The 17,565-nt window shown below is 40.6% G+C and overlaps 1 protein-coding gene across 8 annotated transcripts in view; it reads right to left on the bottom strand.

The window, feature by feature from the left end:
- Positions 1-1,978: 1,978 nt before the first annotated feature.
- Positions 1,979-17,565, bottom strand: part of FOXN2 (forkhead box N2) — a 32,656-nt gene continuing 17,069 nt past the window's right edge. For 7 of the 8 annotated variants that reach the window (XM_026845767.1, XM_026845773.1, XM_026845768.1 and 4 more), the window contains 4 exons: positions 15,886-16,010; positions 11,549-11,613; positions 7,217-7,285; positions 1,979-6,751 (listed from right to left, as the gene is read on the bottom strand). In XM_026845767.1, the coding sequence (XP_026701568.1) occupies positions 6,234-6,751; positions 7,217-7,285; positions 11,549-11,613; positions 15,886-16,010 (777 nt within the window). In that variant the 3' untranslated portion in view covers positions 1,979-6,233. The remainder of the gene's footprint in view (positions 6,752-7,216; positions 7,286-11,548; positions 11,614-15,885; positions 16,011-17,565) is intronic. The other variant, XM_026845775.1, reaches the window with a different exon arrangement.

The following is a 17,565-nucleotide window of genomic DNA, read 5'->3' as shown; positions in this document are numbered from 1 at the left end:
AAAAAGCACCAGCACTCTAGAAGAGTGTCTATAGCTCTTCTCATGCACCTGCCAGCAGGCTGAATTTAAACTGGAATTAATGTACAGAAAAGTGGTTAAGAGGAATGAAGATCATGTCTTTCAAATGGAAACTAATTGATCTTGGTTTATTTAGTAAGTCAAGAGCCTAAGGAGGAAATGATTGCTTTTGTACTGATGCAATAAGAAAATAAACACTCTGATGTTTAACGAAGAGCTGTTTAAACTAACACTGGTAGAGGGTAGTTAATAATCTTACTTTAGTTTTAAGTAGTTTATAACTGCAAGAGCAGGAAGCTTTCAGGAGGCCCTTCTGGAAGAAAAGGGAGAAGAAATCTAACTAATCTGAAGACTGACAATTTGAGCAGAGGCAATATTGCTTTGCCATCTCAGGTGCAAGAATGGCTCCCGTGGGTAAAAACAGGGAAGACTGTTTCTATGTCCAAATATGCTGGGAAAGTTCACAGTAACATTGCTGGACTACTTCTCATATGTGATTACGTCCAAGCACACCAGATGCTCACATATACATGTGTTTACTCAGTCTACTCAAACTAAGAGCACTTAGAGGTATCTGGAAGCTTAAGATCTGTGAAAATATAACCATATTCTGTGTCAAATTTAGACAGCCATTTTTTTCAAAATAAATCTATTATTTCCTCAACAAATGTCCTTAAAATACAGCTGGTATAAGTGGATAATTGCTTCAATTAATGCTTTATTTTGAGAGTTGTGGCTCCATACAGAGGGTAATTTTCAGCAAAGTCGTAACTGAGGAAAACACTCTTGGGAAATTTAACAACGAACTTCAGGCTCTCTTAGCACAATATAGTGAATAATAATTAGAAAGATTATCATTAGCGTATGATACATAGCTGTGATTTTGTCCAAACTAATTAGAGCAGTTGTTCTTTTATCAGTATATTAAGACGAACACTAAATCAAAGATATTAACAGTGCATATATATCCTGTAATTTGTGATTTAAATTTTATTTGATAAGGTGATGGTGTCTTTGTTAAAATCTACCCCATCACTTCAAGTATTGCAAAAGGAACTGTTGTATTTCCATCAAGTCCTACAGAGGAAACTTCGTGATAGTAGTAGGTTAAAAATAATAAAAAAGAGACGGACCAATGTCTGCTTTTAAGAGAGATCAGCATCACATCACATCTTGTTTCCCTCCTCTGGTACTTCTGCCTCTCAGGCACTGTAAAGGCACATGTGTGTGCAGGCACTCGAGGGGAGAGCTGGCCCGGGAGCAGCAAGCAGAGGCACATAGGCAGTGGGATGGGCAGTATTTCATTCCTGCTAGTGAAGAGACAGGTGTTCGCACCTCTGTGCTTTCTCTAAGGCCTTATGTATAAAGACCCAACAGACACCGCAAATCCTATCTAAAGAAAGTAAACAGTAAAAAAACACCAAACAAGACCTATGCAACTTTATCCAGGGACAAATTTTTTAAATTACCTGTCCTGTGTTATACTGTTGATCTCTGCGTATCACACAAGCAACTTGGCCACAGTGATGCGGATACAGAACTATAAATAATCACAGATGTTTAATCAGAAAAAGATTCCAGTTATTTCTGTTTAAACAAATGCTTTGCACAGGAGGGAAAAAGGTATGCAGTAGTATCTCAGCAATTTCCAAGATGTCAAAACATTCCTCAAGTTCCAGGTTAAAGTGTGAAATCCTGGCCTTAACAAGATGCTCTTGAAATATTACAGGCCAGCTGTGGCTGAACCTGACTGAAGCAAATCCTATTATAGACTGATAGGGTATTTTACAGATGACTTCCACAGGCATGCAACTGTCTTAACCAACCTATAATAAATTACACATTTGGCTCTTTACACTAGTCCCATCTCATGGAAGAGGTTTAAAGGGGAAGGTGGAGCACTTGGAGCACCATCTTAAGACCAGAACCAGGGTCTGTAGATAAAGAGAGAACACAGTGCTTTCTGTTTGCAATGCTGTTTATTTTAGAAAAGCCCCTTTGATCATCTGAATGAAAAATGTGGGCAGAAAAGTCACAAATGTTATAAAACAAAGTTTATTCTGCAATATTTTGTCATAATGAATTGCATCTCTTTGGTAAAAATAAACTTTATAAACATTTTAATTAACAGAGATTAGCATACAAAAAACTAAACCTTCTGTAAATCGTCTTTAAAATGGGTAAAGGACTAAACTGGAGGAAAAAGGGTTAGAATTGGTCACCTACTGGCAAAATTATTCTAAACAAACCCAAGGACATTGCTTATGCTACATTAGAAACAAGCTAACGGGAATGGTTTTAAAACAACTCTGGTTCATTTGATCAGAAAGCATTCTTACAATTCACTTTTAAATAAATAATAGTTACAATGAATTGGCAATTATAAAATGTTTTATATCACTATATGGCAGTAACATAATACTTTTAATTATGCACTTTTTAGTTTGAAGAAATGTACATTTATAAAACAGACTTGATAATGGCACTGGCAGTTAGCTGTGAAGAATGTGCTTTAAGATATAATGGCAGGTGCAACATTTCAAATATTCTACCTTTTCTTTTCAATAAATATTTTGACTACACCATTATTAACCTGTATGAGCGTACTTGGCTTTAGCCAAAGCTTGTAGTTAGTTTTCAGGCTGATGAAAAGTTGCAAACCATACAATTTCCATTTTACAGTTGGATTTTAGAACATTTGACGCAACTTTTGCAAAAGCAGTAATTTAGTATTGCAATCTGAAAGGCCAATACATGTTCGTACAGTATTCACATCAGAATTATCCTGAACAGAGCAGCCTCCCTTGTACACGTCTCACACACTTCTTCACTGTATATAAAGAATTGAACGTGGTTCATTAATACTTTTCTTGCCAAAATATATCCGAGTTCATTGGCATGAACATTTTACATGTGTCACAAAAAAACCCAAAACCCAACAATCAAAATAACTTTTAATTATACTCCATTTATACTATATACACCAGGGTCTCTAACTGAGGTGGCAAACAAACCCAAACCCAATGCTAGATCGGTAAGCGGAAGGAAGGGCAGCTATTGTCCCACTACCAAGAGGGGTGCTCTGCAACTGAGCTGGCGGCCTTTGCCTGCCAAACGTGTGGGCAGAGGTATGGGACAACGTGGTGGAGTATGTCAGGGGCACAGATTGGCTACCTTCTCCTTTGGGAGGAGAGAGGGAAGACAGCAAAGCATGAAGAGCATGGCCCCACAGCACTGTTCTGTGTCCCAGAGCAAGGCTGCAATTGCTTCTCTGCTTCCACAATTCCAGTTCTCCCAGGACAAAAGCTGTAAGGATGGAGGCAGCTTTCACCACTAACTTCTGATTAGTATGGTTTTATTGCTCATTGCATATTGTAAATTAAATACATTGTTAGCATCCCAACCCCATCCCTTCAGAAATGCTGAAGTCATTCATTATCAACAACTTCAGGGTTAACAGCGGCACAGCCACACTCCTAGTAAGTATTAACCTTCTCAAATTTTATCTGAGGAAAAAAAATAATTCAGAACCAAACCAAACCACAGAGCCTACTAGGACTGCAGTTTCCAGGATACTTGAACCTTGATGCAGTTTTCACTAGAAGCTACAGAAAAGCTGCAACCACCTTCAGTGGGAACCAGGCAGCACCCCTCTTCAGCAGTGTGCAACTGAAATCATGGCACCGAGCAAAATCCCAGACTGCTAACAGTATTCCTGTGTAGCTGAATCCTCATTTGTGCATTGACACAAACTCTGCCCTTTGCAGTTTTCCATCAAGGTACAAAAGCAACCCATGAGCAAAAAGCAGTTCCAGCAAGCATTCACATCTCCACATCCCAAAATCCTAAGAACCACTGCGTTGGTACTTAATTTTCCTTTAAATAGCAAGTTTTACTCCTACTATCCATCAGTAACACATCCAGTATCAGATCTAATTGGCTAATGCACCACTTGTGATATCCAGAAGACATACATGTCTGCACACATGTTGTCCTGTTATGAGTGTAGGCTAATGGGGGTTCACACAAAGCAGGAATGCAGCAGAGTATTTTTCTTCCCTTTCAAGAAATAAAACAAATAATTCTTAAAACTGAAGGGGGGGGGAGAGAAAAAAAACTACTTTTTTTCTAGTGTTTGTGCTTTAAAAAAAAATGTTGGCTTTAAATTCCAAGACACAAAGGACATCAAATATTTCAGGCTTGATCCAACAGCCATTGAGTCAGCGGGAGCACCACCGTTGTCTTCAAGAGGCACTGGAACAGGCCCTCAGAGCAACAGACCTTCAGCAGCATGGCTGTATTCATAGCTAAAGTAGACAGTTTATGGCAGTATTCATGAAGACTGACAAATACGAAAAAAAACAAAAAAAACCCCCACATTGGTCTAAGAAAGGCCTCCAAATAGCCAGAAAAATACCCTGTTAGGGAAAGGTTAACTTTTGGCTGAATCCAATCCATGGTTTTCAACAACCAAAACAGCGGACACCGGTTTCCTACGTGGCTTTGCTCCTAATTTTCAACCAGCTTGCTGAACACCTGCTGGAAGCAATAGCTTCATGTGTCAGCAAGAACATTTATGGCACATCATGCTACCTTTCAGAAACAGGAAAGATGACCTTTCATAGTTGTATACAATTCTGCAACATACTTAAGGCATCCTTATATGTACAGTACTGTTAAAACTTACTCCAACAGAACTGCTTACCCATTTTTGAACAGAAAGTTTTTTAGAAAGCCATCATCTACAAGAAGATGTAATTAATCAATCACCACTGATAATTTTTTTTTTTTTTTTAAAAAAAGGAAAAAAGTTTACCATACCCCTAAAACATTTTTGGCTGAAGGATGTGTGGGAACTATAAAGAGATTCTCTTATTGCAAAAATGAATTGTGAAGGAATTTCTTCCCAAAACAGAGAGATCCTCCTGAGCTACGATGCACACCCAAAGGCTAAAGCCTAGCCTTTTGCCCATTAGATGCCCCATATGCGGCAGGAGGCTGACAGGGTTCACACAGCACAAGGCACAGTGATCTGAGAAACAAAAGGTATGGACAGCCCATGTGACAAAAACAATGAGCACTGGGGAGGAAGGGGCAAAAACCCCAAAAGGAATTCAGGGTTCACTGATCCAAAAGGAAGCTATTTGATTTTGTCTCAGATTACGGGGCAAGACATTCCCTTTTCAGCAGCTATTCACCACCTAGCCACCTAAATACTCCACCTCATCCACGCTGTCACCACCATCAACTGTTGGGTTCTTTTTTCCCCAAAAATTGATATAGAGGGAAAAAGGGTAGATGTTGCGACACTGTGCAGCTACTATGTATTCAAGAACGGTGGTAACACGAGGACAACATCAAACTTGGCAAGTGGCAGCTTTCACTGTTGGTTGGCTACATGAAGGCGTAGGTATGCATGCATGCATCTGCACAAAAAGGACACACACACCCCCAAAAAAAGACAATTTGTCTTAAGATGAAAAAAACAACCAAACTGTTTTCCTTCAGGAATCTGACCTGCACGCAGCAGGTTGGGGGGAAGGAGGGAAAGAAAGAAAACCGCAGGTGACACCCCTTGTCCCCACTCTTCCTGGGGGTACTTAGCGTCTTGCTGAAAGCAGCTCCGGGAGTGCTACAGGTTTTCAGCCCCTGGGTCAGACGGGCTGAAAACTGCAGCCACTCGGAGCTGCTTCACTAGCATTTCGACCGGATCTGTCTCAAAAGAGTGAAGAGAGGATGGGTAGGAGGAGGCAACCAAAGCCAGGAGCCTTTTTTACCCCCCCCTTTCTTTCTTTTTTCCTCCTCCTTTTTAATCCTTTACATTGAAGTCAGAGCCCTTAGACAGGGCAAAAGTCACCTCTGCAGCTGGGGCCAGCAGAGATGTAAATATGATCCACAATGTGCATCTGAATAAACACATCTGAAAAAAAAAAAAAAAGGTAAAATCAACTATTAAAAAGAAAAAAAAAGTGATCATTAAGAAGTATGCTTTCAGGTTTTCACAAGTCATGCATCTCTTCTAATTTTAAATAATTTTTTTTTTTTTAGGCAGTGATTTAAAAATAAATGGCTAAATTATAGTTAGCGCCAAAAATAAAAAAGCAATGAGTCCTCTTATGGCTTTGATCTCCCTTGTGAAGGGTAAAAGTAGAAGAGTATTGCCACAATTAAAAAAAATATATGTATATATTCAACACTGACAAACACACTATTTTCTATTTTTTCCTCTGCTTGTGACAGTGGGTCTTTGCAGTACTTATTAAGGAACTCAAGCATGTTTGGATGCCAGCAAGGTGGAGCAGAGACCCTGCTGCTTCTTTCAACTCCTCATCGATTTCTTGACATAACTCCTTGAGTGCTTTGTTGCTAGGCTGACTTTCCTCAGAGGTATCTACACAAGGTTGTGATGCATAGCCACTGTCTCCAAGAGGATCATCTTCGTAGTCAACGTCTGTATCCACTTCACTGTGAAATCCTTCGCTGCCATCGCTTCCGTCATGGCTGGTCTTGGAGATAAATTCATACACCTCATCAAGGGAGGACAAGGAAGACACACTGGATCTAGATGCACAGCGCTGGGAACCCATGCTGCTGGCACTGTAGTTGTGATCCTCCTTCGGATCAATATTAGTGGCCACAGAATCATTTTCCTGCAAATTTATGGAACTAGGAGGATTGAACGCACTGCCGTAACTCCTCTTCTTGGGTGTCTTCAGAGGCTGAGGTTTCTCACCTATTAAAACCAAGATTCATCAGTAAGCAAATACTCCAATGAGATCACCTGCAAAATGAGCACACTATGGCTGGCTGACTGCAAAGTAAGCTGAATGTGAGCATTTAAGAGTTGTACTATCTTTTGCACATTTACTGTCATCCACAGAGGACAGCAGTCTTCAGCTAAGCACAACTAGGAACTACAGAAACAGAGAAGTACCTAAGAAACTCTTCCTACTATCTAGCACAAAGAGGGTAGGGGAAGAACTCTGCAGAAAAAACAAAATTAATTGGGAAAAAAAAAAAGAGAAGGTGGTTCTATAAAACTCTGTAACGCTAGCAGAAAGAATAATCAAACCAGAATTGCTTCTTGACTGCTCCTACTATTTGGAAACTAGACCATACTCGTTTCCTAAAACTTTATAGAGAAAACATTTAGCTACTTGGTAGAGCAAAAAAAGAGAGTAAAATGGTTTATGCTTACAGCCCAACATCCCTTGCTGAATGGAAGTATTTAACAGCATCATTGCAGTAGCAGCATCAATATCAGATTCTGTGAAGGAGAAGCAGCAAAACATTAGATTTCAGGTAAGCCTGACAACACGAGGTCCCTAGAACATACAAAGAATATACATCTGCATATATTGGCCTAAAATAGAGAGCAGGGGGGTGTGAAAAATTATCAAATTCAGACAGAGCATGGCTCCTATACAGTACAATACAGTTATAGAAGTCCTAGATCTTAACTATGGTATTGAAAAGCTGAATTCTCATAATGCCCTTACCAAAGCTGAAGGCAAGGATCAGCGACATTAATTAGACATTCATATGACGATGCTGTTGCTATACTTATCAACAAGTGGCTTTTGTTTATACTGGTTGAGAAAGATTATGCATATGGCACAGCAAAGCATCTTGGCAGCTTCATACCCTGGCTATGTGAATATGCAAGGCTGAGAACAAACGTGCCCATTAATGCAGCACTAACTCAGCACACCTCTCCTCCAGCAGTATTTTTCAGACTAACAACCAATAAGATGGAAGAAACTGAGAAGACGAAGGGGGAAAGGGCACTGAACTGTTCAATCTAGAAAGCATGGGGATCTAAACAACGAACAGGCACTTAAAAAGGTTTAGATGAACTTCAGTGCTTTTAGCTGTGGTGACAAGCGCTGCTGTAAAACATCCTTTGCTGCCCGGAGTGAATTGTTTACATCTCAAAAAGGGCACCTTGAGGATACTATAGCAAAAAGTGATATTTCTAACCAGAGTCAGGTCAAAAGGAAAAGAAACAAGCATGTTTTTCCCATTCATTTCAGGACACACACACACACTTTAGAAAAAGAGGAAATGCAAGGTCTTCCTTCGTTCACTTCAGCTATGGATGATGAATACTCCTTATACAGGAGAGAAATATGTAAGAAATATATATGGTGGACTAACCAGGCAAAAGAGGAGAAAAGAGACGGTGAGCTCTCACAAGAGCCTTGGCTCAGAGTCTCAGAGCAAAAGACTACATCTGAGATGTACGTATGCATGTATGTACGTAAAAGCGATGAGTGGAGAAGTGGGGCTGGAAGACAACGTGCTGGAAGGTACTGGCAGTGAGCAGAACAGGCTCCCAGTCCTGCTGAACAGGAACGGGGGTAGGAACTGTTGAAGTGAAACATCAGCAATGTCTTTTTTGATGGCATTTGTTTTCTTCCCCCCTCATTATATGCATTAACTGTATTACTGAATTTGAAGGGAGGGTTAGTATTGGGAGGGGAACTGCAGAATTATGTGTTTGGCTTCCTAATCTTATATAATTATCCCTAACTTCATCCCTGGTCAAGGAGAAATTTGAAGAACATGACAATTTGAGAATGTTGTACTCATGTGGGAAGGGGACTGAGCTGCTGTTTCCAACAAGGATTACACAACATACACATTCCCCCCCTCATTTTTGCTGTCTCTTATTTTAAAACCAGCATCCTTTAAGGTCTATTCCATCACACTCGTGAGATTATTTTTTTTGCTCTGTTTTGTCTGTCTTTGGCAGCAATAGAGTCCCTGAATTTACAAGTCATATGTATCCAACTGACAAAAAGAAATTAAAAAAAGCATGAAGAGTTACTTTCCTCCACAACCATAATCAGTAAGTGAAATATTCCCATTCCTTACTTGCTATCACAGACATTTTATTTTAACATCTGATGTTGGTATATAAGCACCACCTTGTTAAAATGACAAGCAAACAGAAACATTAATGCAACACAAAATTACTACCTGCAAAGAACATTTCTGCATCTTAGTACCCCAAAGAAAGAGGAGACACACTTCTGCAGCAATTTCTTAGCAGTACTCTGCGTCACTGTTAATGTGCTTTGGCTTCACTTGTGATTGCTCTCCTCGATAGAGCAGTATTTCCCAAATTTATGCTTCCCAAGCAGAAGTGCTAAGGAAGCACCTTATTACAAGGAATTCTTTCAATCTGTACAACAGCTGCCCTATGCGACCCTGTGAGCATTAATGGCTCCTCTAATGCCAGGGAGACTCTGAACAAGTTCACCGAGATACAGAAATTAAATGAGAGAAGATATATGTCATTATTTCGGCACCTCCAGTGTAGTGAATTGCAATAGTTAGCATCAGACTGGCAATCTCCAAACCTGTCACAGGACACACCAGCAAAATCATTACGAGAAGGGGGATTTCTTGTATTCTCTAAAAAGCCCTGAGAATCTCAGATCTAGCAGCCCTGCAGCAGCCAGCCAGCCAAGGATGCTTCCTTGCCAGCCAGCGACCGTAAAACCTCTGTCTGGATGCATGGTAATTACCATCTATGGACCAGAAGGTGCTTGGTCTCTAAAAAACCTTGGCTTTGCTGCCTCACCAATGTTTCTGGTTTGTGGCTAAAAACTGAAAGCAACCTTCTCCCCTCAAAGCCTACCATGCTAGCAAAACCAGAGAGCTGGATGCTCAAGTCCTGCTTCATCGGTGGCCTTTCATTATCCTTTTGAAACAGCTTTAACAACACTCCTCTACAACTAATTAACACATGCTCACTTTTTCTTGGAGTCAGCCATTTGAAAGTTGAGCACAATTCACTTTTCAGCACTTTAAAAAAAAAAAAAATGACAAGGAGAAGCCTTCAATGTATTAAGCTTAGTGGTGAGGTGCAAAACCTGTGCTCGACAGGATTCTTCAAAAGAAATGCTGTGATACCCAGCATGCTGTCCTGGTACCAAGGCCCACTAAAATCTTTTAAAATGAAGAAAACTTTTTTAAAAGTACATATGGGAAAATGAAGTAACCATCTTCTGTTCAACAGCTGTTGCTACTTCTATTTGCATTTGACTGTCGATGAGAAACAGATTTCCATCTTAAATTAGCTTTTTTAAAAAAAAAAAAAAATCTGAATCTGGCTGGCTGTTTTTTCTTGTGGAAAGCAAAAGTAAAAATCCCTAGGACTGAGCTATAGCCAATTCCTTCTTACTCTAATACTCACTGAAACCTGTAACAGTAGGCTGAGGAAGGGGACACCAGAAAGAAAAGCAATGCTGCACTTCACCAGGGATTCCTTGAAAATAAACAGCAACCCACCCCCCAAATACCTTAATTCTTTCTCAGTAGCAATACCACTTGGGTTTGTCCGTACTACAAAAGCACAGGTGTACCTACGCTGCCATCCCTGGCTCAACTTCCAGGCTGCTGCTGGCACATCGCCCACCCCTGGGGCAAGTGTGCAAGTGCCGAGTAACTGCCCTAAACAGCAGTGCCAGCTACTGCAGGGACAACCAGGAGGGAGAGGCACCTTCTGAAACATCACCTACAGACAACAATGTTTAATTTGCTAGATGGGGAAAATATACTGTGCTACTGAGTTCCTGCCTTGGCTAGAAGGGATCACTCATCCACAGTAGTATCCTGAGCATGACTTGCTCCGATCCAATCCTTCTCCACCAAGTTTTGATGACTACGGTTAAAATAACATTTATACAACATAAAAGCTTTTGGTTGTGGACATCATTTGTTTTCTCCTGCACTTACTTCATTACTAGTGCAGGAAACACAGAGGGATATAGATTTGGTTGAGAAGCAGCACTTCAGCCTAGAGTATCAAGACCTATAATTGGGAGTCCATATATTAAACCCATCCTATTCCCCTCTCCCAAAATTAAAACGAACAATTTGCAGTTTTTAAGGTGACACCTTAAACTAAACAGACATCATGAGGCTATTCTGTTAGCTGGGTTAATATCCAGAACTAAGATCTTCCCACATAACTACACTGGCAGTAACACCAGCTTGTGCTCAACTTTTTGGCCAGTGAGTGAAAAGTAGCACACAGCTAGGAAAGACTCATCTGAAGTATACTTCTAGTTCCACATTCCCCTGCAAATCCTGTCATGCTCTCCCACCCAAAGTATCAAAAGAACCAACTTTAAGGGACTTCTGTGGCCACAATCCCTTATACATTAAAATTTGCTACCTTTTATTATCAATTCTTGGTAAGCAATAAAACTAGCATAGAGATATGCAGCTTTCAGATTTGTTTTCTAATGAACTATGCATTCTTTAAGTATATTGGGATACCTGCTAAATACCTCTGTGGTAGAATAAGATGGCCTCTATTACATCTTGAAATTCATCATATGGATTTAAACTTAATACACAAGCAGCTAATACAATAAGCATGTGTTCTACTACATCAGGGTTTTTTTGTAATCTAGTAGACCCTTCAGAGCAGGTCCACACACACCATCAGCTGGATTTCAATACATGCTTGTGACTAAAACCAGAGAAACAGAACAAAAGAAAGTTCAGTGTTTACCTTTGAGAGATCGGCCATGATTCTGCTGAAGGACTGAAGTTAGGTAGTGAGGGGATGCTGACCTACTGAAAAAAAATTCAACAGGTCAAAGCCAAGCTCTAATTAGTCAAACGATTTGTACATAGTAGACACAATATTACGATCATCGAAAGGTAAAAACACAAACAACCCAATTGCCACAGTTTGCTGGGCAAGCAATTTCTGTTGCCCTCAGCAGATGGCTTTACAGATTAGTTGATGGTTTATGTAGCACTATAAGCCATCATCAGCACTTGGAAAACACCTCCAAACACACACACTTAGCAAAAGTCTCATTGGCAAGAGATACTAACTTTTAGAAATACTATGTACCTGCCTAAAGGCTGGATTTTAAACAAAGGTATGTATTTTTTAGTAATAAAACCTACATGTGAACTAAACATTAGCTTATACAGGGATGCTTAGAGCCCAGAAGCAGTTGTGTCTGCTATACGAAATGGTGGTGGGAGATTAACAGAAACAAAAGGTAGCGTCATGCAAAGAGCTGGGGGAAGAACAAAAGACCCAAACCAAAATATCTGCTGATTTTAAAGTTATCTGAAGCTGGGCTGTTTTGGTGATGCTGTCTGCTTTTTTGTGTTAGGAGACCAGCTTTGCACCTGGCAAAGTACCGCTTAATACCTTACAGAATAAAGGGCAAGTTAAACCTTTCACATGGTTTTCTGCTACACACCCAGTCCTAATTATTCAGTTCATTATAAATATACTAGCAAACAGTTAGAAATACATAGAACAGAAATGGTACACAACTATTAAACTGCATGACACATAGCATTGTGCATCTTTTATAGTATCACCGGAAGAACTCAAAGGGTGATGAGCAGAATTTTCAAGCCCACCCTATAACAGCAGCCTTATGGGATTAATGAGGTGATTCCTATCATTAAGATGTGTTTACCTTCTATATTTATTATATTTAGGCAGCTCTATTTTCCAAAATAAGGCACTTGACACAAATCCCCCCAAAATCACAAAGCTACTAAATGCTTAACATTTTTTTAAATTACCTCTCTAGATCATTAAGGAAAATCCAAACAATTACTTCAGTTTTTAAAATACCTTTTTAAACTATAATCTTCATTCTTTAAATGGAATTTTGAAGAAAATACTTTTCACTGTTGCCTGGCTGGTGCCATGGCTGCACACATCTCAGCAACCCTGGTATCAGCTACTCTGCACGGCTGTTAAGGAGGGATGCCTGTTTAATACTCTCACTGCTCCGACCCGCATCATAGATCAAAACTCAGCTAGTCATTGGTAACAGCTCCAAAGGTTGGTATAGTGCAGGAGGAAAAAAAATCGAAGCAAGGTGGCTTGAAATGCATCATCCGAGCTACATAATGAGCTCTTGCAGCACTGCAGCCTGCCTGGTGCTGGTAACCAAAGCTACTGGAGAGTAATATTTAAGCATCTCCCGATGTGGTAACCAAAGGGAAAAAGAACCAGTGCAGATGAATGCAAACACGTGCAAAACTCGAGTTCAATGTCTGTTATGTTTTCTTGTAGGGGTGATAGAGTGCAAAGGGAACATATGCAAAAATGGGGGAAAAAATTTAAATATATTTTAAAAATTCACAAGGAAAGCAATGGACCCACCCAACTTGGCTGGCTCTGCAGTCTGCAGGTAAATTGCACAAAGAGCTGCTAAACATCTTCATCCTTTTGCCTGAGCTTAGATCCTTAAAGAATTGTATCCACATAGAGCTTTCCTAGAGCAAATTAATGCATAGCTTGTCTTAATCAATACTAAGTATATGCACTAAGGTATTGGCAAGATGAGGACCCCAGCTGTCCCCAGAGCCCAGGGATATAATACATGTAGTTCTAGAACCAGAATGCAGCTAGGGGCCTCGCACTGACTTGTTGAACAAGCTGTGCAGAAATAAAATGCACCGGTGATGCCAGTCATCTATGATAATACAAATTTCAGTGTAACTAGACACAGATTACAGTTTTGGAAAGCTTCTGCTCAAAGTAACACCTTAAATTTTATTTCAAAATCCTGCTGAATGATAGGTATACTCCCTGAAAACACACTGTAAAATAATTATGAACACTAGTCCTCCTACAGAAAAATTCAGAAACTCAGAGTCAAATTCTAGCATCACCCTGTAGGTAAATTTGGACAGTCCTTCTAGCCTCTCTCCAGCTCTACCTCTGGGCTTTCTCTTTCTCTGGACATGTAAAGCAGCCCCTTGGGGGTCCTTCCCCAAAATTATGCCATAATTTAATCTAAGAATTTTTAAATGTGGAAGGGAAAAAAAAAATCTGTTTTTCTGTGTATGACTTAAAGCCACACAGATGTTTTTTATTATTAAATGAAAATAAACCAGCTTTCATTAGGGAGGAGTTTAGTATCTTTTTTTTTTTTTTCCCCCCCCTCTGTTTTGTTGCCCTTATAAATACAACCACTGCAAAACTCTTCATGTATTGAAGTCAGTGGGAATTCTGCCATGTGGCTTCATTAGGACCAGGATTTCCTTGTAATTGTGATTGTTGGCAAGTGTTACTAGTTCTTCAGTGGAGGAAAAAAAATTACTGAAAACAACAGCTTCAAATTAAAGTCCTGATCTTTCAAGTACTTCAGCATTCAGATAAAATGTCTCCTTCCCTACACCTAATTTCAGTACACTGCATTTATACAAGCTAGGTAAAGCACACTTCAGTGCTTGTATTGTTGGACTAATCTTGAAGACCTTGGAGATATTAAAAGCTTAACTGGTCAAGGCTCTGAACCACCTGCCCGAGGTTGAGTATGTCTTGATCCTCTGCTGGACAGACAACAACCAGAGGTTCTTTCCCATCTGTAATATTATCTAAATTTTAAAGTTTGACCATGTCAACATAGACAAGGTTTAACAAAGCTTCCAAGGACCAGATCTTCACTTGAGTTGTACCGAAAAGCAAAAGTCCATGCCCTTATGTAGAAACATTAAAGCCTACAAAAGCATTATCATCCAGAGTCCAATTACAGTAGTTTCAGTAATCTTTGTTCCCACAAAACAAAGCCTGACAATACTACCAGCCATCTTATACGTTCCAGTTTGATTATTTCTTAATACCTAAATGCTTTAGGGTAATTTAAGTAATGCTCCTGTTCCAGTAGAAGGCTAGAAAACAGCACACTTCTGCCTGGCTCGTTCAAACCCAAGATGATCCTTTACAGTTCAAGATGGCTGGAAGATCAGAGACTACTGTTACAGCTTGGATATTACAAGCCCAAGTGGAACAGCCCAGGCCACACAAATCTTCAGCCACTGACAGATAGCTCACGCTTGCACGAGGGTGCCAGCTCCCAGGGTCAGCGTCCCATTGGACCCTTAGAAATGTCTGCTCAAGGTTATCAGTTTTACATCCTGCTCCAGTAATCCCAGTTCCTCCTGTTTGTTAAGGAAACTCCTTGCAGTAAGAATAAGGCATAGGGCAATGTACAAAGACTTTAATTATCTCTTATCTCACCCAAATTCTTTGCTGAACTAGATAAACTGGCCACGTGCCTAACCTAAGAACTGAGCTCACCAACAGCCTTGTGTTCCTCTCTGCTTTCTGTCCTCCTCCTCTTTGTCCCACCTCTGTAGGCTGACCCAGCTGCCATTCCTCTTCCTCTACTGAGAACACATGACATTTACTTCAAATTCTCAAAAGTCTATTGCCTAATCTTAAAATGTGTCAGATGAGGAAGCCCTGATTGCAGAAGTCTTGCAGGCTGCACCTCACAGTATGTTTATGGTAAAGGCTGTTCTTCCCATCCCTGCTGCAAAATGCTTTTTAACAGCCTCAGAGAAAAAACACCTCTCTCTTAGACCAGCCTCTCTAATCACTTCAGACTGTAGAAAAGTTGATTGTTTTTGACAACAGCATAGAATATATATATTTAATATCCAGACGAGTGACTTATATGAGAAGACACACACCTCCTCGCAAGCTAGCAGCACCAGGCACCCTAGATGAGTCCCAGTGAACTGTGCCTGAAGGAGGATTTTGCTCCACTTCCCAGGACTGCCTGCCCTCCAAGAAACGGGGCTCACCAGTTAGCACCCAGCACAGCCCCAACATCCTGCTTTTAAATTCTCCCACAGTTATGAAGATGACTTGGACACAAGCCCCAGATCTGCTATCTGGGAAGTCTGAGCTCATTACACCTCCCTGCCTCGTCTACCTGGTCTCACGTAAGCCCCACTCAAATTCTTCTCTCAGGTGGCAGCTGGTAACAACACATCAATATTCGCATAGGCATTTCCTCTGCTAGGTGGAGTAATGTAACCGCATGCCCTACTCGGACGAGAAAATCCACCTACCTTGGCGGTGACGCTGGCGGAGTATAAAATGCAAGTGCTGAGGGAAAAGGCTGCTTTTTTAGTGCTTGGACAAGATTAGGTTTATATTCTGGGTCAACACACCATAACGAACCTTTTCCATTCACCTGCAAGAAAGAAGTAGTGCAAATTAGAAAATCCAGGGGCCAGGCTGTTACAGTCATTTTTAATTTGACGTTCCCAAGATCAGCACAGTGCAGTGACATAGGCATCCACCACCATACAGCTGATGTACATCATCCTCAGGCACCTTCATCGCCTGCCTGGAAAGAGGATGATCCCAAACTGAGCATATGGTCCCAAGACCCTTGTTATATGGTATGGAAGCACCCATCTTGCCGTTTGGGATAGTATCTCCACAGCCTCTTCTCTAAAGCCCCACTTCCATCCATGTTTGACCACTGAAAGCTGTAAATTTTATTTTAACACTTGGTAAATACAGCTCTAAGTTAAGAATCTGTCCTGGCATCAGTGAACTGATCAGCAGTCTTCTGATTTAACAGGTTTCTGAGTAATCAAAGCACTTTTCCCTTCACTTAGATATGGCCACATACTCATTTAACTTTACATCATTCTGTAAAAGCATCTTGCCAGATGCACAGCTACAAAATGAATTATTCCCACTTCTTCCAAAATCTGAAAATCTCATTAATTATTTTTGATGCACCTAACAATAAATATGATCACCACTGTGCTAGTGTCATTCTTGATACTATATTTGATGTATCAAAAAGTTAAGCAAAATAAAGCACCTCCTGCTCCTCTCAAAGGTTTCTTCACATATTTACTATATAAAGAAAAATAGGTTTTAAGCCTGCTAGTTCTTGCAATATGCAGAGGAAAATTAAGTGGGAAAAGTTGAAAAACATCTATAATCACTGACCTGACAGATCAGCTAACAGCTCTACGGGCAGCGATGACAGGTTTTGAGGGGGAAAACGGATGTTACAGAAGTGGTCATGCAACATGGCAGAAAGATAGGGCAGCTCTACACCTCAATGGGAAGACCCTTCTAGAGGATTTTTGGGGTAAAAGTCTCAGAGCAGAAACCCAAGCTTCATAGAGCACCTCCTGTGAGCCCACAGAGGCCAGCTGGCCTCCTCCTGCCAGTATCAAGGGGGTATTAATACCATTTTATGGATGGACACTCCATGACTTACTGAAGACCGGAAAGGACCAAAGGACCCACAAAGTACGTAAGTCTGTGGTCCTATTTAAGTCACGGGGTTTTTCCTGAAAAGAGGAAGTACTTTGCTATCAGCGTGAAAAAATCAAATCAGGGAGCGCTCCAGCTGAGAGATGCTGCTCTGTAATTTTAGTTACAGTGCCTTTCATAAAGATCTCTGAGCTTCAGCATCTCTCAGGGTGATGTATTCCTTAACCTGAATCTTTTTTATCTTTTCATGCTAAAACTGAGCACAGCCTGCAAGATACCTGTCAAGGTATCTTCACCTACCTTTAATTAAACAGCCATGGTGGCTGGCAGGATGATTTGGCCAACTAGGTACTAACGAGGGGTGGGTATCCTCCCAACTGGCTCTATCCATCATGACGGACTAATACCCTGATCCCACTCCCTGCCCCTCTTCTAGACCCTTTCCTCAGCATCCCAATCCTGTCCAACTCTGGCTTGGTTTTGTCGTGCGCCCCCCCCCCCCCCCC

Source organism: Athene cunicularia (genome assembly GCF_003259725.1).
Source record: "Athene cunicularia isolate RWA chromosome 3 unlocalized genomic scaffold, athCun1 chr3_part1, whole genome shotgun sequence".
NCBI classification, from domain to species: domain Eukaryota; kingdom Metazoa; phylum Chordata; class Aves; order Strigiformes; family Strigidae; genus Athene; species Athene cunicularia.
This window is presented reverse-complemented; position numbering and strand designations above follow the sequence as displayed.